The 23,014-nt window shown below is 37.9% G+C and overlaps 1 protein-coding gene across 1 annotated transcript; it reads left to right on the top strand.

Moving 5' to 3' along the window:
- The first annotated feature begins 6,711 nt into the window (after positions 1 to 6,711).
- Positions 6,712 to 17,563, top strand: LOC118800586 (secretory phospholipase A2 receptor-like). Its single transcript, XM_036560857.1, has 4 exons — positions 6,712 to 6,786; positions 12,803 to 12,892; positions 16,933 to 17,100; positions 17,220 to 17,563. The coding sequence occupies exons 1-4, from the start codon at positions 6,756 to 6,758 to the stop codon at positions 17,561 to 17,563; spliced, it is 633 nt and encodes a 210-aa protein (XP_036416750.1). The 5' UTR covers positions 6,712 to 6,755.
- The last annotated feature ends 5,451 nt before the right edge of the window (positions 17,564 to 23,014 follow it).

Genomic DNA, 23,014 nt, shown 5'->3' with positions numbered 1-23,014 from the left:
CAATGCTAACAATTTCATTGATGTTCTTCCCTCAATTTCATTTTCACTCAGCTGTAGAGACAGACACAAACTGTATGTTGTCCCAGAAAGCCTCAGAGACATTTACTGGGTCAAAACAATTACTTAGAAAGCTAGCACCCTTTTTTGACATTTAAAAATTTTAAGGTTTCATTTATTAAAAGTTTTCTCACAAAAACTTTCCTTGTCTCTTCTGATTCCAGGTCAGGCAGCAGTAGAGGAAGTGGTTACGCACCCTCTGTCTGTGCAAAAAGCCCACCACCATTAATGATACCCAGATGATGGAGAGAAGCTTCTTATCCACCTAGTAATTAAAAGTAAAATATCAGATAATTAAATAAAACAAAGGGTAAAATAATGTTATACAGTAGTTTAATATAATGTGTTTTCCACTGCTTTGTAATTTGACCCCTTTTATTCTTCTATGTAGCAACCAAGGAAACGCACAATGTTTAACATATCTTTACTTAAATTCTTTTATTATAAAAATTAGTTTTCTTTCTTCTTCATCTTGTTTTTGCTATTGTGATGCTGGAAAGTATCACTCTGTTATTGACTTTCTTTGCTTTATGTCAGACCAAATACTTCATCTCCATCATGGTAACTTTACAGTTTTGCAGGAGAAGGAAAAAAACATTTTTACCTTGTAATGTTAGCTAATGTAACAACATGTTTTTCCATGTACTTGTGGTCCTTTTACATTGATCCCTTAACACAATGTAAAGGTTAACTAGACTTTTCAAATCATATAAAGAAGAGAAAAAAAATCACAAAAAACTTTGTAAGTGACAGTTTTTAAGTTAAGACATCCTCTACTAAGAGCATGTTTCTGGGCTTTTTAATGCACAATTATGGTTTCTTTATTAAGTTTAATATATTGGAGAAAAACACATAAAATATGGTCTGATCAAAATTTGCAGCTTATAATTTTATGCTTCATTTTCCATTGTTTAATTCAGCAATGTGGTTTCTGACACTTTATGATACACTGCTATCGATATGTTCCTCAGAATATTTTGGGAATGAGTATTATCAAGTCTTTACCTCAATCACAACAACATTCTTTCAAAACAATGATGCTTAAAACACTATGGTTCCATAAAGTCTTAAACAATAAATGCATGTGCATTCATTTATTATGTAATATACTGATAGTAATCTATGATTAGGATTTCCAAATGCAATTCATACAGTGGTGTAGGTGTCATTTCAACCCTGGGGGGATGGACTGCTCATTTCATGATCTACCATAAAATAAATGTTTTAAACTAATTATTAGCATTTAGATAGGATGCTCAATCCTGGTCCTGGAGATCTGCCACCCTAGAGAGTTCAGATCCAGCACACTTGGCTCTGGTTGTGAGAAGCTCCTGAAGGCCTTCATTACCTGGATTAGGTGGGTTAGATTAAGGTCGGAGCTGAACTGTGGAGGGTGGTAGATCTCCAGGACCAGGCACTCCTAGACTAAGATTAATACATTAGGAACGTGTGATAAAACAGTTATAAAATATGCAAAACATTCTTACCTTGGTGACTTTCGATTATTATATTTGTGGTCAAACCAGCATGCGGCACTATCAGTGTCCTCATCACCGGAAATAATCACAATTACAATACAGCTTCATCAGTGTTCAGTCACTTCATTAACAACAGTTTAGTCTGAAACTGTTTGTCAATGGCAACATTATAAGCTTGCACTTCAGTACTTTTGTACGTAAAGAGTTTAAAATAAGGGTCACAAATGAAATATTAACTTCTGTATACTGTACTCACCCCAGCACTCTCAGCTTTACCACATCATCTGCACTGTTCTACTGCACTCACTCAGCACTCTCAGCTCTACTGCATCAGCCATACTGTTGTAATGTACTCGCCTCAACACTCTCAGCTTTACAGCACTAGCTCCATTACTGTACTGTACTCACTCCAGCACTTTCAGCTCCACTGCATCAGCTCTACTGCTTTACTGTGCTCACCCCAACACTCTCAGCTCTACTGCATTAGTTTTCAATCTTGTTCCCACATATATATCTTGAATTTGAAGCTCAAATGATCAAAAGATGTGCCTGGGAGACCTGTGAAACTGAGAACTGATACCCTGACAGAACTGAGATTGTCTACCTTGTTCCAAAGTCAAAAACAAACAGTTGAAATTTAGTTTGTGTTAAAAAAAAAGAAAATCATTGGGTTCGCATCAAAATAAGTGTCAGTGGATTACATAAAACATGTGTTTTAAATAGGATAGGTCAATGCTAATGTCTTCTTTCATGCGTCGTATCATAAAAGGTGAGATATAAGTTGTCCATAAACATTTTTCATGTTCAGGATGCTTTAGCCTATTATCCTTGAAGGTTCAGGTTTTTAGATTGGTGGCATTTTTCCATGTTGCATAACTTACATCTCAGCAGTATGATTTTAGTTAGTTATGTGGGCTTCACTGGGGTTTAATGTTTAAAATGCCTGTCTTGAGCAACTGCATGCTTTAGAGGGAAGGGTGTTGCAGTGTTGGGTATATGTGAAGCGTACATTATCAGTCCTGTTATTGTATTGCATTTAAGATGATGTAGGATGATGACTGCACGGCTGTCAGCAATAGGCTTGCCTGATGTCAAGACATTGTAGAACTGTGTTTCTGATATGGAGCTAGAGGGGTGAGATGTGTTCATGGGAGTAGCTCCACAATATGTTGTTTATTTTTGTCTAAAAATAAATTACTTATCTTTTTAGAATAGGCAGATAGATTTCTATTGCACCTAAGCCAGCCACTTCTAAATCATTATCCTCAAAGCGCAACGCTCCTGATTAAGGCAAGGTGGATAAAGATGCTAGCATTGCCCCAACTAGTGCGGGGCTAACTATGGTACTTTTGAAGGAAATGCTTAACGCAACAAACTGCAAGGAAATTTCCTCGTTCAGATTTAAGTTCCTTGCTGAAATCTGCTTGTTCTCCTCCATTCTGCAGACCAAAATCAGACCAAAATCTCTCTCACAGTACCAAAAATCAAGTAATGGAGTATGCAATGAATGCAATGGATAAGTGACTCGATGAAACCAAATGCAGGTGCAAATCATTAGAGGCAGATGATAAGAGAATCAAAATGGAAACTTTTGAAAACGTTCATGAAGAAACATTATTTGCATAAGTGGCATACCTCAGGATATAGGCTTTATCATATCTTTCTTCATCAAGTTATTTAAGTACAAACTGTTGCAGACACCAGAGACTGAGCACATACAGAGAAGACTAACAAACCGCATCCGTGTGCACCTCCAAAGCCAATGCTTGTGTGCTTTGTCCACTTCCAAATGAAGGCAGAAATTCTTTGGGTTAATTGGGATCTTTGAGAGCTGTGACATATGAACTCTGGGATGTAATTCCTTCCAGATGTCACCTAGAATTGAAAAAAATGCCATTGTCAGTTCAAATCCTTTAAAGCCAACCTCCATCCTGCTGGGATGTGGAAGGCTTTCTAGAGAGGTAATGGTAGACAGTTATCAGAAGTTGAAGTTTGTTTTGTCTAGCTCTGTTTTAGCTGGAGTCCAGCACAAACATAAAGATGACATGCAGACACAATGCTTAATCTCACTTGCTGAAAGCTACATTTTGGACTTTGCTATTTTGCACTGCCAAACCTCTGACTAGTTTGTTTATTACATAACGTGAGAGTTGCGAGCCTGTGGTTGCCCATAGACCTGTTGTGTAGACTTTGCTCTAATGCAAGTACATTTTCAAGCAAAAAGTATTCTGCCTCTAATTTGAAAATAAAGGATTTCTTAGAATCAATGTCAATCCTCTGTTATTTGTGTATCCCTGAAAGCCTTTGCTTAATGTGAGATAATTTCTTGATCCTCTTTTATTATTAGACCATGCCATAGTAAGCTAGACATAATATCAAGTACAATTAAACAATTTGACACAATCTATGCTTCCTCCCCTAACCCTGAAACTTATAAAAAGAGACTCTCTTCAGTCTACTTCATCATATCAGGCTGAAAATGCATTACTAAAATTAATAATAATAATAAAGTAATTTTTTTTTAATATGGAGTCAAGCCCAGCAAACTTCTTGCCTTCCAACTAAAGCAACTGTCCAGTCAGAATCAGATCACCTAGTTGTGGAACTATCTCTGACCCCACTGAAATTAATGAATGTTTTAAAGACTATTATTTATATTTTTATAAAAGGTGGGCTTGAGCACTAAATATTCCTATGTTATGATGATGCTGTACTTTTGCCTGTCTGACCCTGCTGATTCTATCCCCCAGGTCCTGCACATTATCAATGCATTCAGTAAGTTCTCAGGCTATAAAATAAATGTAAAAAAGTGAACTAAGTGTTCTTATTGAACATAGCAGCATCAGATCTACCTATGATTCCATGATTACATTAGGGGTGGGCAGAAAAGAGAATACAGAAACCTTGTGAAAAGTTTTGTTGAGTGGTATGCAAGGAATCATCTGCTCCTCAATGTGACCAAAACCAAGGAGATGGTGGTGAACTTCAGGAGGAAGAGGACTGCAATCAGTCCTGTTTCCATTATGAGTCAGAACGTCAAGTTGGTAGACACCTACAAATGTCTGGGTGTCCTGCTTGACAACATACTGAACTGGAGGGCCAACAGAGAGGCTGTACACAGGAAGGGGTGAGCAGACCTCTTTCTGAGAAGGCTCAGGTCCTTTAATATGTATAGCAAGATGTTGTCGATCTACCAATCTGTTGTTGGAGGTGCTGTCTTCTGCTGGGGAGGCAGCATTAGAAGGGGAGATGCAAAAAAGCTCAACAAACTGATCAAGAAGGCTGGCTTAGTCTTGTGCTGCTGGAAAGAAGGTCACTTAATAAACTCACTGCTGTACTGGACAACATCACACCCCCTCCATGACCATGACCACACTGGTCAGCCAGCGAAACGCCTTCAGCAACAGACTCATTCACTCTATAGTAACGAATGGTACAGTAGACCATTTTTACCAACAACAATCAAAGTGTACAACATCTCATCACTGTGCCGGGACATTGTTGTATTCTGAGTTGATGACAGGACATATATCTATCTATGAGTTTTCTGGATTGCTCTTTCTTTTTTAAAAACAATTTCTGCCCTCTTTTTGACTGATATATAGCTCTGTCTATATATTTCTGGAACAAAAGGCTCAATAAAAGTATATATTTAAAAAAAGACATTGTAGAACATGAAACGTGGTTGGAAATATAAAAAATTGTATCAGATCCCCAACACTCCAAGAACCAGCATAGGTAGGGTCATTTGACTGAAATACAAAGGAAACAACCACAGAATATTATATTCAGAAACATATTCAAATATAGTTCCAGTGAAGAACACACAAGTATGCATACATGCAGCAGCCTTTGTCCTGTTTGTAGCATTCACTTTCACGCATTTATCTTATACAGTTATCATATCCATATAAACAGTTTTCTATGCAAAAATGCTACACAGTTCATTTAAAAAGGTTATTTTTTAAATTATTTTCTGATGTTTCAGTTTTGCTATAATTATCTCAAATAACATTAGGAAACTGAGGGTGGGTAGTAAGTAATTATATTTAGTTGGTTACTGAAGTAAAATTTGTATTTCTCGGAGTATTTTCGAATGATAATACTTTTACTTCTACTAACGTATATTGGTGATAAAATTAGAGTATTTAGTTCTACTTTAGTCTATCAATTTTTGGGGGTTTAATTTAATTGTGTTGGTTCAGCTCCTGTTCTGCTTTACTGTTGCTCAGACCTCTCACTTTGGAGCTTGAGCATTTAATTTTAGACCAAAATATCCAAAAAGAGAAGAACAGAGGGTAGCACTTTACACAAATTACATAATGTATTTGTTAACAGTACAGTTCACATGTTCATGTTCATAAGTAAATTAAAATCTGTTCAGGGAATAAACAGCCTATGATACTATGGGTATGGAAAGCCTACTCAAGAGATCTACATTACATTCATAATAGTTCAAAGTGTAATTTAGCATTCATATATATATATATATATAATATATATATATATATATACACACATATATTAATTAAAATACCTACGTATACATGAAGTAGTGTTCATGAATGTACAGTAACATTATAGTAAAATTACTGATCAGCAAAAATCGTAGAATGTCAGGACAGCGTGTGAAATGGCAATAAAACCAGAAAGCAGTAATTAGCAATTTCTATTCAGCCTTTATTGAATTCAAAACAGTACACAAACATTATATTAAATGTTTTATCTAATGAACCTTATTGTTTTCATAAGTATACACTCAAATTTAATGTCTGCAACACATTCTGAAAAAGTTGGGACAGGAGCATGTTTTCCACTGGTTGGAAATGTATAAAAAAGTATCAGATCCCCAAAACTTCAAGACCCACCATAGGAAAGGATCATTTGACTGAAATACAAAGGAATCAACCACACACTGCGGTTTTCCAAAACATATACAAACATGCATTCCAGTGAAGAAGACACGCATGTGTGGATGCATAACAGCCCCAGATGAATTTGCATATTCATGTTTGTATCCTGCTTGTAGCATTCACTGAAGAATGTTAGAGTGCATTGTTCATGGAAAAACAGTTCCACAGCCTGTAGAGTCACACCTACAAAATGCAAATTACGGAGAATTCCAGACATTAAAATCCCAGCCACATATCTTCAGATTCATTTCTCACATAACTCTTATCTGTTCACTGTGGATGAGAATCAGCAGACGGATTTAGAAAAATGAATGTGAATATCAACATCTTTTTTACAAGTGAGTAATGTATTCTGTCATTTTAAGCAAAAGTGGGTTTACAAGGGGACTTTTATATATTTTGTATAAAATGTTTTTATAAAATTGTCCTTATTTGTGGGAATAGTATATTATGGTATATGTAACAGGCTTTTGTTGGCAGTTGTTTTAATTTCTAGTTTTTGGTTATTTTTCCTTGTTTTAGTTGTTATGTTTTAGTCCTGCTGTTATTATCGACTCATTAGAAAATGAGGGGTGGGTAGTAACTAGTTACATTTACTCAGTTACTGAATTAAAATTCTGATGAATTTATACTTGTGCGGATGCAGCGACAAACGATGTTTATTGATAATGGTTTTTCAAAGCTCATGCTGTGATATCCATAACAGAAGCATGCTGGTTTTTGATGCAGTGTTGTCTGCATTGAAGGTCACAGGCAGGTTTTTGGCACTTCTGACTTTAGCTTGTGTTTAAAAATGCTATAAACAAGGTTAACAGCTTATCTAAAGTAGTGACATCTGGTACTACAGATATGTGTAGCTGTCCATCATCTTTATAACTGTTAAAACTGACTCCATGCAGGCCCCGATCAAGCAAATTCTGTCTAGATTAGCTGCAAGGTCCTAAATATATTATTCAAATACTGAGATTATGGATCCATTCAGTCTCAGTTGATGTCATCAGAAAGAGTGTTTTTTTTTTTTCATAATAATTTTAACTGAACAATTAAACAATTCTCCCTCACTTTCCTCTCCATCACTAATGTCCATAAGATCTGCTCCTTTCAGTCCGCTCAGTCTTCTACGGCTTCTTTCTACAGTCTGCCCCTTGCCACTCTTCTGCCCTGAGTGTCCTCATTTTTTGAAAACCAAATTATGGTCACCCTAGCTAATCAACCACAATACATTAAAGCACAGAACTAAAGAAAAATGTAAACTTTTCTCTCATTAAATCCTAGATTTAGTACTGTAAGATGGATGTGTGAGAGTGTATTGGTGGTTCAGGAGGGAGTGATGCTAAGTAATTTATTTTCATGTATTAATTTTTGACATTGTAATTCTACTTCAAATATACATAAATTCTAATTGTATGTAAATCTATGTAAAATGAAATTTAAAAAACATAACATCTAGCCCCCTCTGACATTTTTGTTGCTCCAGGCTAGGTTTTTTTTTTTTGTTTGTTTTGTTGTGTTTTGTTTTTGCTGCACACTGAAGGCATTTGAAATTAAAAGATGCATATGAAAACAGAGATCAGAATTTCTGCCTTTATTTTCTGATATTTACATCTAGTTCAACTAAATAAGTTTAAGTTGTTTGTTTTAGGGATCCCCCCTTTAGTCTTGTCTTCAGGAGGTGAAATGCATACTGAAGTGGATCAATCATTAAAACCAGTTTAGATGCAATAAGTTTTGTGAAAATGCTAAAAAGAAACTATATGTGAAAATGGAAGGGGGCTGGCCTCATATTGCTGGCCTGGACACAGAAGGTTAATTGCAGATGAGAGTGAGGAAAGGAAGAAAATGAGTCAGAATGGGGAAGGGCAGTCAGGATAGTTGAAGTGAGAGACAAGGGAGGAAGGCAGTGCAGGTTGTGCCGAGTAAGAGAGTGTGAATGAGTGGTAAAGACAGGAGTAGCAGGGAGGGACAGTGGGAAAACGGTGATCAGAGCAGTGAAGGGGGGTTACTGTGACATCCAGCACAGAGGTAGGTCTGTTGAATATCAGGTCCAGAATGTTGCCTGCTCTGTGCATTGGAGGAGGATGGTTGAGGATGAGGTCAAAGGAAGATAGCAGTGGTAAGAGGCAGGATGACTGCAGCTTGTCTGAGGGAAGGTTGAAGTCACCCAAGAGTATGAGTGGGGTCATTTTTACAGTGTGGTATGGCCTCTAAATTTCTGCTCTCAAAGTCCTTTTCAAACAGCTGATTGTGATAACCTCAACCCTGCCCTATGGAGGTGGTTGATGATATCACTGTTGTTTTTGACCCTGACCCTTAACATCAGAGATCCTCAGGGCTGTGTGCTCAGCCCTCTCTTGTACTCTTAGTACACCCGTGACTGTTCAGTCAGACACAGCTCCAATGTCATCATCAAATCTGCAAATGATACCACAAGTGTGAGCCTGATCTCCAATGACAACAAAGAGGCCTACAGAGAGGAGGTCAGCTTCCTGACACACTGGTGCCAGGAGAACATCCTCTCTCATTGTGGACTTCAGTAAGCAAGAGAAAGTGCACATTCCCATCACCATTAATGGAGCCACTGTAGAGAGGGTCGGCAGCTTCGTTTCTCAGTGTTCACATCACAGACGAACTGACATGGACCAAACACACCACACTGATGATAAAGAAGGAACAACAGTGCCTCTTCTACATCAGGCGGCTAGGGAGGTTTGGCATGAGCCCCCAATCCTCAGTACATTTTACACATGTACTATGGATAGCATTCTTACAGGTTCCATCACCACCTGGTATGGAAACTGCACTACCATCGAACAGAAAGCTCTGCAGAGGGTGATGTGGACAGCCCAGCACATCACCTGGGTCCAGTTCTCAACCTTCTGGATTTATACACAACCTGCTGCCTGAGGAAGACCAGGAGGATTTTAAAGGACTCCACCCACCCACGCCACTCTTTTTCTCACAGCTGCCGAGGTACAAAAGTTCAGTCTATGGGCCAGTCACTACATCTCTGAATCATCTTCATTATCAAGATCTCCACAGACAATCCATACCACAGCCACACCTAGACAGACTCACTCTGATCTTACTTTAACTTTAAGCAAATCTATACTATATACGGTATCTCACAAAAGTGAGTACACCCCTCACATTTCTGCAAATATTTATTATCTTTTCATGGGACAACACTATGGAAATGAAATTTGGTTATAACTTAAAGTAGTCAGTGTACAGCTTGTATAGCAGAATAGATTTACTGTCCTCTGAAAATAACTGAACACACATCCATTAATGTCTAAATAGCTGGCAACCCAAGAGAGTACACCTCACAGTGAACATGTCAATATTTTCTGTGAGCACCATTATTATGTAGCACTGCCTTAACCCTCTTGGAATTCACATGAGCTGCACAGGTTGCTACTGGAATCCTCTTCCACACCTCCATGATGACATCACAGAGCTGGTGGATGTTAGACACCTTGCAGTCCTCCTCCTTCCGCTTGAGGATGCCCCACAGGTGCTCAATTGGGTTTAGGCCTGGAGACATACTTGGCCAGTCCATCACCTTTACCTTCAGCAAGGCAGTTGTTATCTTGGAGATGTGTTTAGGGTCGTTATTGTGTTGGAAAACTGCCATGTGGCACAGTTTCCAAAGGGAGGGGATCATGCTCTGCTTCAGAATGTCACAGTACATGTTGGAATTAACGTTTCCCTCAATGAACCGCAGCTCCCAGCAGCACTCATGCAGCTCCAGACCATGATGCTACCACCACCATGCTTGACTGTAGGCAAGAGACAGTTGTCTTGGTACTCCTCACCAGGGCACTACCACACATGCTGGACACCACCTCAGCCAAACAAGTTTATTTTGGTCTCGTCAGACCACAGGACATGATTCCAGTAATCCATGTTCTTGGACTGCTTGTCTTCAGCAAACTGTTTGCGGGTTTTCTTGTGCCTCAGCTTCAGAAGTGGCTTCCTTCTGGGATGACAGCCATGCAGACCGAGTTGATGCATTGTGCGGCAAACGGTCTGAGCACTGACAGGCTGACCTGCCTCTTCTTCTTCTTATAGCCTAGGCCATCTTTGTGGAGACCAACAATTCTATTTCTCACATCCTCAGAGAGCTCTTTGCCATGAGGTGTCATGTTGAATATCCATTGGCCAGTATGAGCGAATTGTACCAAGAACACCAAATTTAACAGCCCTGGTCCCCATTCACACCTGGAACCTTGTAACTCTAATGTGTCACATGACACCAGGGAGGGACAACGACACAATTGGGCACAATTTGGACATGTTCGCTGTGAGGTGTGCTCATTTGTGTTGCCAGCTATTTAGACATTAATGGCTGTGTGTTATTTTCAGAGGACAGTAAATCTGTACTGCTATACAAGCTGTACACTGACTATCACATGTCAAAGATCTGCATCAGGTCACGTGCTAGTCATTGCCAATATCCAGTTACATCACCCTATCTCCCAGGCCTTATGCCCACTATAGGCCCATAGTGGTAAATAATAATAATAGCAATAATATAAATAATAAGAAAATAATTTTGTCCAATCCAATTCAGTTATTCTAATTGCTAATTAGATTTTTTTGGGTTTCATTTCATTCTTGTATTTATTCTGCTTCTCTGCTGCTTTGCTTTTGCTCACCCCTCTCACTTTCAAGCTTTATTATTTTACTTTAGACCAAAAGTATCCTAATGGGGTAGGCCACTCTATTCATCTCTGCAGACAACATGAAGTAGCCAAGGAAGCTGTAGTTCTTCCATTGCAGTGTAATGCGTTCTTTGAAATGTCAAACAGGTTCTAGATATTAACTTGGTAAATGTAAGGTACAAACTCCAAAGTGCTGCACAGTTATTTTGGGCAAAATGAAAGTAAATAAGAAGACAGTGTAACTTAATTACACTGAAGTGCCTAAAAAGGTGGTGAGAACAAACAAACAAACAAACAAACAAACAAACACACAATACATTTCACTGTAATGTCACACATTGAAAAAGGAAAATAAAACATTAAATGTCTAAGTAAATGTTAAGGACTTAGTAAAATTGAAAGAATCATTGCTTTCTCATACAACACAGATTCAGTTTTGTTTCTAGCTAGTGGATGGGTATGCATGTACAGTCTTTAATTGTCTTTAAACCACCTTTTTATATAGCCAGGGATGCCAAGGTTTTTTTGTTTTTTTTTTTTGTTTTTTTCTTATGAAGCACTGAAATTAATTTCCCTTTACTTTCCAGTCAGTACAGATTTGTGTGCATTTTAGAAAGTAATTTAGAAGTAATTTAGAGTATTTCAGGAAGTATTAAGTGATGTAATCCCAATGCAATTTGAGAAAGGGTAGTTTTCCTGCTAGAAAACTAGCCTAGACCAGTAATGCTAGTCACCAGCAAAACCAGCATATGTTGTGTTTTTATTACTGCTATGCTGGGCAGCAAGTATGGCCAAGCTGGGTGACCAGCTAAACCAGCATAAGACCAACATAAACCAGCATAGAATAGCTTTGACCAACATGGAATGTTTTTGACTAGCATGCTATTTTTTCAAGCAGGGTTACTCAAATAATTATCTTAATTATTAGATATTTTATGTTATATCACTTCTTCAGCTTAATAACAAGAACCTTCGGGGTTTAGTGCAGTTTAGTTAGACTGTAATGATTTTACCCAAAATGATTACACAGCACTTTGGAGTTCTACACACCTACTTAGTTCATAGTTAGAACCTGTTTGGCATTTCAGTGAAATTTAGTTAAACTGTCTTGGAACTCAATATCATGCCCCAAAATCATTATCTAGTACTTTGGAAATGTACCCCACGATTACCCAATTAGAACTTAACCATTGCCCATTGTGGATCTTATTTTTCTTTTAAAGTGATGTAGAGCTGGACAATGAGAACCAGATGCTGAATTTCACTGGGTTGTTTTCCAAAAGTTTTCCTTCTTTCTGTAAAACAGCTCACTTCATCCACTCCACTCTGTGGATACAATCTACCTCACAAAGAAGAGTTCAGTGTTTTCCTAAATTATTTCCTAAATTTTCCTAAAAATTTCCTACATTTTTCTGTTTTGCTTTTTTATTCTCAGTTTTCTTTTTTTTTTTTTTATAAATTACAAATAATGTTGGATTATGATTGTATTGCTTTACACCAGTGAAAGTGTCAGAACTAGAAAAGAGTGTGTATATAACACAGGTTCCACTTGCAGGCAAGAAAAAAAAAATGTTGATTTAAAACCTCTTCAAGCAATAGCCGCACAGCAGTTGTTTTTGGACTGCAGTTTAGTTAGGGAAAATTATCACACTTGTATTGCCATTGAATATAGCTGTTTGTATCTCTCCAGCAGGGGTCACTGTTCTCGTACTAAATACTGTCCTACCTACAACTGCAAACTCCAGCGTCCTCCTCAAAGAGGGTAAAGCTCCATTTTACCGTAAGTAAAGCCCTAAGGCATGTTACACTGAATTAAATGTGGTACAGTGTTTAAAATTTAAGAAAGTCAGTTGATAGAAGTTATAAAATTAGTTTATTTTGTTTAGCTTATCCAGTCTCTGAAAAGGAATTAAATGTTTATCCCTAAAACAGCTGAGAAAAGTATGCCTTCCAAAGATAAACTCTAGTCACCCCAACATAGTCGCATTATGTGATGCTCATTTTTTTAATATCTCCTCTAAAATGGCACTGGGTAAAACTTTGTCTTGATGGTAATTAACCTATTAGTCTTTTAATGGTATTTAAGAGAATAATAAGCATTACTAAGTAATGTTACAATCAATCATTAAGTTATGATAAAAAAAGAAGATTTTAGATTTTATTAGCTAGTTTACAATCATTAATAAATGGATAAGTAGTAGTTATGTAATGGTTAAATCTCAATATTCATGAAGTTATTATTAAGCAGTTTTTTAATATGTTAATTAATGTGACAACAACTGGGACAGTAAGAACTAGGGAATAATATGTATTTATTGAAATCTAAAAAAAAAAAATGTCAAATAAAGTTTTAATTAAATAAACTTAGTAATATCTACCACAAGGCGCAGAGTATATATAGTGGTGTGAAAAAAGTATTTGACCCTTCCCGAATTCTTCTATTTTTGCATGTTTGTCACACTTGGTCATTAAACTACTTTTGATATTAGACAAAGATAAATCAAGTAAACACAAAATGCTGTTTCATGAATGCTGATCTCATTTACTGCAGGAAAAATGTAGTTGAGCCCTTCCTGGCAGTATGTGAAAAAGTAATTGCCCTCTAGCTACTAAATCAACCAGTTAACAAAGTTCAATTGACTATTGGGTTCAATTTCACTAGACACACCCAGGCATGATTACTGCAAGACCTGTTGAATCTAAACATCACTTAAATAGAACCTGTCTGGTAATGTGAAGCAGGCTAGAAGGTCTCAAGAAGCAGCACAAAATGCCACGTTCTAAAAAGATTAAAATATAGATGAGAAACAAAGTCTTTGAAATCCACCATCTGGAAAGAGTTACAAAGCCATTGCTAAGACTCTGGGACTCCAGCAAACCACAGTGAGAGCTATTATTCACAAATGAAGAAAACTTGGAAGAGTGGTGAACCTTTCCAGAAGTGGCCAGCCTACCAAAATTTCATCAAAAGCACATCATCAACTCATTCAGGAGGTCTCAAAAACCCAGACAAACATCTAATCATCTGATCTCAAAAAAAAAAAACAAAACAAAAAAAAAAACACAAAAGTCATTTTTCTGTTTCTGTTGGGAAAGTCATTTGTCCTTTTTCAGTTACTTCATTTTCCCTCAACTTCTGGGAAAGCCAGTTCCCCTGGCGTCCTTTGTTCTTTTTCCCACCTGACAAAAACGGGTGGTGGAGCAGTAGAGCGCTCGCGCAGCACCAATAGGGCCCGGGTTCGATCCCCAGACTCATCAGGTGCTGAAGTACAGAAGCTTGGCACTTGGGTCCTCTGTCCCTAAAACATGTGGTGGTCTGGTGAGCCATATAACGTTACATATATGATTCCACAATAAGAATGACACTGGGCAAAAATGGCATCCATAGGAGAGTTGTAAGGAACAAACCACTGCTTACCAAAAACAACACAAAGACTTGTCTCACATTTGCCAAAACATCATGAGGACCCTCAAAAATTTTGGGACAACATTTTGTAGACTAATGAGTCAAAGGCGGAACTTTTTGGAAGACATGGGTCCCATTACATCTGGTGTAAAGCTAACACTGCATTCCACCATAAGAACATCATACCAGCAGTCAAACATGGTGGTGGTAGTGTGATGGTCTGGGGCTGCTTTGCTTCTGCAGGGCCTGGATAACATGTCATAACTGATGGAACCATGAATTCTGCTCTCTATCAGAAAATCCTGAAGGAGAATATCTGCCCATCAGTTTGTGACCTAAAGTTCAAGCACAGTTGGGTTATGCAGCAGGACAATGATCCGAAACATACAAACAAGTCCACCTCTGAGATGCTGTGGCAAGACCTTAAACGGGCAATTTATGCTTGAGAACAATCCAGTGTAGCCAAAGAATTCATATGTTGTATCCTCTCGCATTACCCCCTTCCTGTTTTTCATACTTAGATAGTGCTCTACTTAATATTTCTTGCTGCCAGTTGAAGTGCCTATTCAAAATAAAAGAGCATAAGCCTGTACTCACAATGCCAAGATCAACAAGGCATAATTAAGATTGCTTCAATATATTATTGTAATGGCAATCAAAAGAAGAATCAACTGAAGCCATGATTCTGATCTGAGAACAGTTCTTTAATGAACAACAGGCAGAAATAGGTACATACCCGACACTGAACTAATGGGGGGAGGTCATCACTTGCCACATATGCTTCATGTTACCAGTGACACACACACACAACAATCCCAACTAAACCCACTCCCTAACACAGAATAACACCTAGAACACATACACATACCTTTTAACTAACAACAACACAACCAATATCAAACAGTACCTCTTTTCATTGGGGCACATGCCTCCCATAAGCCTCTTCACTGTATGCCAGCTCTATGCCAAAAATCCCAGTCAGTATGTTATTTAAGCTTTTCTAAATTTTCTAAATTTTATTCAGCAGCTGCAAGATTTTTACACAACACTTGTTTTCGATGTGATGGGTAAGGCCTTAATGATTTCCTGTGTGTCCATCAACGCGTGTGACACACGAATCCATCAATATGGGCGAGAGATGGATGACAGACACACTTGTTGACAGACTTGTTACACACAGTGAGAGGCAGATGGTGTGTGTCTCAACATGTCTTCATTGGCGCATAACTCTGGATATGAGTCATGTACGATTTTGTGATACAATTGAATGAAAAAGGCGACTCTGCAGATTCAGGAACTGTTTGAACTGTATTTCTGCGCTGCCTTATCACAAAGATAATAGAATAGAAACACCAAGAAACATCTAAATTGGTGCACTGGCACATTTGTAGGCCCTAGCGGGTAAAGAAATTTAAAAAAGCTTAAATAACCTACTTACTGGGAGTTTTGGTTGAGATTCAGAGCAGCAGCAGATCAGTAACTCTATGAAAGGGAGAGGAGTGTGAGTAGCTGACATTATATATATATATATATATATATATATATATATATATATATATATATATATATATATTTGGGAGATCTAATGTCACCTGTGCCAAATTTACTCCCATCCAACTCAAAATGAACTGAAGAAAATGGCAGAAATATTGATTTTAAAAATCTCAGAAAGACCAACATTATTCTTTCTCTCTCAGTTAACTGTAAAAACATCACAAACCCTATAGATAATTGTTATAAGAAAATCATGAAAATGAGCAGACAGGGGCTCTAAGGGCAGCACACCTGATCTCAGAGAGAAAGAGACAGCTGTTTTTGTTGCTCCTCCTCATCATCGTCACTGACAGCTGCCAGGGTCGAACATCAGGTGCAGTGCAGTGGCCTCGCTGTGGAACAGGAGGTGGGGCTCAGGAGGCAGCACTTTGGGGACCAGACTCACACCGCTAACTGTTACTATATTTGTGGGTTTCCACGGGGAGTCCATGATGACACTGCACAACCCCCCGTCATAGTCTAACTGTTTACTGCAGGTATTTTATAGACCATTAACTGAGTATGCAGTTTTTTAAACAACATGCTAGTTTGACTTATAGTAGTAAATGTTTTAAACCAATATATAAAACATACATTTTCAGACAACGTCCCCATAATTGTGTTTCTAAGCAAATTCCCAATATGGTAAAACATAATAAAACATAACATTCATATGGTTAAAAGATATAGATAATTTGATTTTTAATTGTGTTAAATGAGATTTTGCATTTACTTGCATTTAAGTTGCATGAAACATTTATTACTTCTTGTTCATTGACCAACATAAATGTGAAGCATGAAAAACTTGCGCAGGATCAGTGTGCTTTCAACATGTAACCTGTAACCTGTTTATTTATTTTATTTTATTTTTTTCTGCTCAGACAATGTCACAGTTGATGGAAATTCTAAAGGAGCTCCATGTGTTTTTCCATTCTTTCACAATGGAACTAATTACAGTGACTGTGTTACTTTTGACCACCCTAACCCATGGTGCAGTACGACTGATAACTACACCAAAGATGGACAGTGGGGAGAATGCCTTGACTATGGTAGTGTTCATCAAATCTCTGAAATAACATATTTTTTTGTAATTCTGAATCTATGTGTATGTGTTATGCATATAACAATTCTGAAATAAACTACTCATTTTCAATCCTCTTGTTCTCAGATGTTTGCCTGGTTCCTAAGACTCTATATGGCACAAGGTGGAATTCTGCTTTTAACTCAACCTTTTTTACTTTTTATGACATTAACTTGCATGAAGGATGGTATCACTTCACTAATAACAGTGGAGTCCATGTGGCCTATTACTGCTTTAGTAATATGTTCAGTGATACCAGCAATGAAACCTTGAGGAATTTCAGTGGAAGCCCCCCAGGATCTGATGGCTATTATGTGTATACATGTGCCACAGTTGTTAGCAGTGCACGGAATCTAGACTGTGGTGGAGGACTAGTGCTCAACTACCTAGTTCCAAGCAAAGGAACTTACACAACAAGTGAGTCAGTCTAAAGCCATCATTTTTTGTTACAATATTAAAGTATTGTGAATTATTGTGAATTAACTTAACAAGGAAAATATAATGCAGATAAAAACAAATAAAATACGAGCAATAAAAGACAAACTACAAGAGCTACTTACAGCAGGACAGGTCATACCAAGACAAAACAGATGACTAAATATATAGTAAATATATAATAATGGATCTACCGTGGGGGATGCCTTTATTAAATATCGGGGAGTCTTGGGGTAGCAGTGCAAAAGGCCTGGCTGCCTTTAAACCTCAAGCGAGAGTGTGGAATGGCTAGGAACAACTGCTTGGAAGATCATAAGGCTCAATAGGTGGAATGGAGGCAGAGGAGGTCAGTGTTATAGCTCAGAGCCGTGCTATGTGGGTGAATCTGGATTTCCAAAAATAATAATAATAATGTCTATTTTGTCTTGGTTTAGTTTAAGAAAGCTCTTTGACATCCATCAACATATAGTCATTTTTGCCTGGCTTAAGCGGGAGGTATAACTGTGTGCCATGTGCATAACACTGATGGTCAATTTCATACTTCTGAAAGATGGACCCAAGGGGGATCATTTATTTAAGAGAACAAAATAGGGCCCAAGATAGAGCCCTGAGGTTCCCCATAAATAAAAGGTGCCGAGAAGGAGAAAAGGTATGCATCTTGATGAAAAAAGTTCTAACCTCCAGATAAGAGGCAAACCATGGATGCTTACACCACACTTTAGACATTCCAAACAAAGTGTGCTGTAAAACCTAACTGTGGCCTAGACAAGTGTGTTTAAAATGTGAAAAAAAAAACATTAATTAAACTGTTCTTCAATATAAATAAAATAGTAGATGCAATAGGCAGGTGCAATACCAAATTAATTGTTTTAATTGTTTTAAAAAGAACATTGGGACCGGGAATTTTTGGAGATCATGTGCGAAAAATATAGTGCTGATAATTATATATTCTCTGAAAATGTGGTAAGAGATTTGAAGCTTGTCTTTCTTCCATTTCTGTTCTATTTTCCTATATTCCTGTCTAAGTATACAAGTATCATTATTGAGCCAGGGCTGAGATTTTACTTTGGAATTCCAGGATTTAAGTGGAGCAAATGAATTCATTATGTTAGTAGATGTTGAATTGAATAAAGCAATCAGTTCAAAAGTGCTTATGCCTTGAAGATAATTGACGATGGTACAAACTAGAGGAGAAGTTGTATAGGTAGCTGTGAATTGACTAGCTGTTACGGAGCATGTGCAATATGATATGTTTGGGAGGAGGACATGGAATCACAACTTTAAACAGGATGGGTCTGTGATCAGACTACCATGCATTTGCTCTCTCTACATTGCATACTGAGAACCCAAATAATAAAACAAGGTATAAAAAAGGTGTTTGCCTATGTGTAAGGCAGATAACAGATTGAGTCAGATAAAAGGAGTTCATAAGTTGTAAAAATCTTTGCACTCTCCCTCAGTTCTTGAGTTGCTCCAGCCACTTGTTCCTCTGGCGTCCTTTGTTCTCTCTTCCCTCCTGAACCTAAACGGATGGGTTTAGAACTCGGATATGTTTCCCACCCATTCATTACCGCGGCTTCAGTGGTGTAGTTGTGAACGGTTCAATCCCTGTTGTAAATTAGCTTGGCACTTGAGTCAGGTCTCCTTAAAACCTGTGGTGGTTCCCCTGGTAGGCCTCTGGGATATGGTTCACACGGCCTGGGTTCACGTCCTTTGTCTGGTGAGCCATCCCACATTACAAAATATTAATGGGTGTTAAACTGATCAAGAATTAAACTTTATCAATGAGTGTAAACGAACTGCTAAAAAGTCAGAGGTTTCCTGAATAAAATCCTTAATGAGTTTTAGGAGGTCTAGACAGCAGAACACAGAGAACAGAGCATGACAATTCCACTTTACATAGCTGTACTTGAATGCTCTGTCACAGTCATCAAATGGATTTAAAATTATATCTATAATTTTTCTATCAAATGGTTGCTAGACCTGACACTCAGCCAGTGGTCCTGTATGTATTAAAAAGTTACAAACACTAGGAGAGACTTCAGCAAGAGTGCTTGAATCACCAAGAGCTCCACAAAAGTTTTGGTCACAAAGAGGAAGTCTAAGCCAGGGGAGATGAAGAAATTGTTCAATATAAAAGTCTTATTTACTAGTGACCTAGCATTAACTAATGCTTTTAATTGCTGTCGGTTCTGATTATCAAACATTGCTAGACAAATGATATATGGACTGTGTATATTCTAGTTGGTGGAGGTTACTAAGTCTAACACTTTTGCTTTGACCACATGGGGGCAGTGGTGAAAAGCTGGCCAAATCCATGGAACATGCTCATCCAGAGCAGTATTTCCAGATACACAGAGATTCCTAGTGATTGTAGCATGAGCACCAGCCTGTTCTCATAGCAATGAAGCTGAGGAGACAGCTGAGACTTATGCTGTGTTCATATTTTGCGGTAGATGGACAACAGCAAAATGGATGTCCTATTATTTTCAATGGTGTCACAACAGAAAATTCTGCCACCACAAGTGGCAATGTTTTGCTGATTGCATCAGTGAGTGGAATGCGCCTTTGTCTAGGAGTAGTTGAAACAACCTAACCAACAACATTTTTGAGAAAATGGAAGCTTACTCATGAATAGCCAAACAGGCACAGAGTAGAACAGGGCTGTGAGGGCTCATCTTAGGCAGGTAACTTAAAGGCCAGTGCAAGTAAGTCAAATCCAGAAAAACTCCAGGAAAACTTATGTAGTCCAATTTATAGACAATATCTATCCAGGCTGTCCAGACATAACTCGCCCATCCCATCTTGAAAGTAGTGTCAGTCCATCAATAAACTACTTTACACATACAAACACTAGAGAGCAGCAGCAAAACCAAGCAAATCCTTCCTGATGCCGCAGCCCTTTTGAGAGATCCTCGGTGATACTACAGGCCTTCTTTATATATAGTTTTGTGTAAATATCCTTGTTGACAGAAGAACTTGAGCCAGGAAAGTTGAAGATGGGCACCGCATAAAACATGATAATACAGTAAACTTGATGTAACTGCTCAGATGTTTGGCAATACAGGGTGTACAGCAGAGGACAGTGTTTAAAGTGATGAAGTCTGACTGTTTTAAAAACCCTTTAATCATGCAACAACTTCTTTGAGTGTTCATGGTTCTATAGAGAGCTATTTTCTTTATTAAAGAACTCTTGAAGAACCATCTGTTTTAAGAGTGTACCTAAAACTTTTGCTCAGTGCTGCAAGCAGAGACTCAGGCAGCCCTAGTTACAACAATTTAGCTGAAAAGAAAAGCCAGACGAGAGTCATGATGGCTTCCAGAAATAACAGCACCCCTCCACTCTACCATCAACAAACCTGAGTGAGCACGTGAGAGCAGCAGAACGACAGCAACAATGTCTCAGTTTACTTCAATTCTGTAGGTCTACCCCCAGATCTGCACCTAACAGGAAAATCTAATTACTTCAGGCTTGACGAAACATGTACATTTTCAGCTTAGACTTAAAACATTTAGAAAAATTTCAGAGCAAAGAGCAGTCCCACTGTAGTTTCTGGAGGATGTGCTCTGTGGAGCAATTCATAAGTTCTTCACCATGTCCTTCAGGCATACCTTTATCCTCCACAGCTGTGCACCTGAAACAGCCCTTTTTACCTGGGCAAGAAACAGACTCTATTAAGTGATTTTTTTAAGAGTGTGTTTGGTTTGTTTTGATGAGTTATTTATTTTCTCTACAGGTAATTCCTCCTGCAGTGCAACTTCCTGCAGAGCAAATACTCAATGTACTCATGAACCTGTCAGATGTGTTTGCAATTCTGGAAACTCCACACTTAACAGCTTCCTGCCTACAGAAGACTCTGACGAATGTTCAGGTATAGATTGCAATGAGTAAAGAACACACTGAAAAATCCATGGCATGTATTAATCATTGACAGTACCAAAACCATGGCATGTATTAATCATTGACAGTAATCAGTCAAGTATAGACATCTGTACAGTTGTGTAAAGCTTTCAAGAAAAAAATAGATAAATAAATTGGAAAGCGGATTATAATTTTACAGCTTTAAAATCAGTGTTAGTTTCTTACAGATCTTATCTTATCCCCTGACAATGTGATTTCAAATGTTTCAAATTTTGTTTAAATAGTTAAAAATAAAAGCATTTACCAAGCTTTATAGCAGATAAATGCTCCAAAAATTCTGAGCTGCTGTCTGCTCAGAACTGTGTAGGCATATCAGATTGCATAATGATTGACCGTGGCATTTCCCTGGAAATGTTCCGCCCAACTCAAAAATAGCCTTATCTGCAGAAAAACAGACCACTTCTCTCTTCTCTGACGGTCTGTGAATGGTGACTAAAGTGCAAAATGGAGAACAAGCATTCTAATACTCATCTTTTAGGTATAATTACTTTTTGCATCTAATGTTTAAGAACTCAGGCTTACATCCTATGACAGGTAGATTGTGGACAGATCGTGTCCAATATTTGAATGCACAGCAGTATTAATGTTACATCCGTATTCAACCTATAGCTAGCTAACTGCTATACCGTGCTTCTGAAACTGAGGTCACACCAGTTTTGGCATGGTCATATTTGCAGCCACTAAAGAAAAAATGTCCATCCGTATTATTGTACTCCACCCCTATAAAATTCAATTGCAGAAAAAAACACTGTGAGTCTTAATGTTGAGCAAGTAGCTAATGGTGGCATGTGCCCACCCCTGGGCCCTGATGACAACCACGTGAGCTGGCAGGAACTCCAAGTGAGGACGAAGCTCCACGAGGACAGTGAGGGGAGAACCGCAAGTTTCCTTCTTGAACCAGCAAAAGACACTGAAATAAGCCATAAAAATCAATGAAACAGACAACCAAATAAAAACTTGAAAAATGCACATTTATCAATTTAATTTCATTCATGAACGCTGTTAAACTAAATACTACTCAAATTCCATGCTGCATACAAATCCCCCGGTTGGTCAGCCAGGCTTGAAATCATCGCCTAATTAATTATTGAGTTAAAATAATTAATTAGTTATTATTTTTATTGAGCAGAGTGACTGATTTGAATGTTTATCCTTTTGGATAAAGGATGACTGTATAACTTTATTGCTGCTCCACACTGCGGCACAAACCCTGTATGTGTGAATGGCCAGCACATGTGAGCTGCATCAATCACGCTGCCAGGTCGCTCACGCCATGCAGAGGTAGCATCTGTGAATCGGGTGTAAGGAGATTCATTAAAAGCACATGAGTTGTTTTAATTTTTTTTTATTACCAGTATTATTAATTTGCTAATATTTATGCCAAATAGGCTATATCATGATTTATTGGGTGAAACCAAGTAATTCTGTGTAAAATTAAAACAACTGGAATCAGAAAAATGAAAAAATGAAGAAGGAATGATCCTTGTTTCACAACCACATTTTGCAACATTTTGACTTCAGCTTG

This window comes from Colossoma macropomum, unplaced genomic scaffold, assembly GCF_904425465.1.
Source record: "Colossoma macropomum unplaced genomic scaffold, Colossoma_macropomum, whole genome shotgun sequence".
In the NCBI taxonomy this organism is placed as follows: Eukaryota; Metazoa; Chordata; class Actinopteri; order Characiformes; family Serrasalmidae; genus Colossoma; species Colossoma macropomum.
The sequence above is the reverse complement of the archived record's forward strand: the minus strand, read 5'-3'. Positions and strand labels throughout refer to the sequence as shown.

Coding starts and splice junctions, on each gene's coding strand:
- LOC118800586 (XM_036560857.1), top strand. CDS start 6,756: ATGAATGTGAATATCAACATCTTTTTTACAA. Junction 6,787..12,802: donor TATCAACATCTTTTTTACAA/GTGAGTAATGTA, acceptor GTATCTCTCCAG/CAGGGGTCACTGTTCTCGTA. Junction 17,101..17,219: donor GGGAGAATGCCTTGACTATG/GTAGTGTTCATC, acceptor TCTTGTTCTCAG/ATGTTTGCCTGGTTCCTAAG.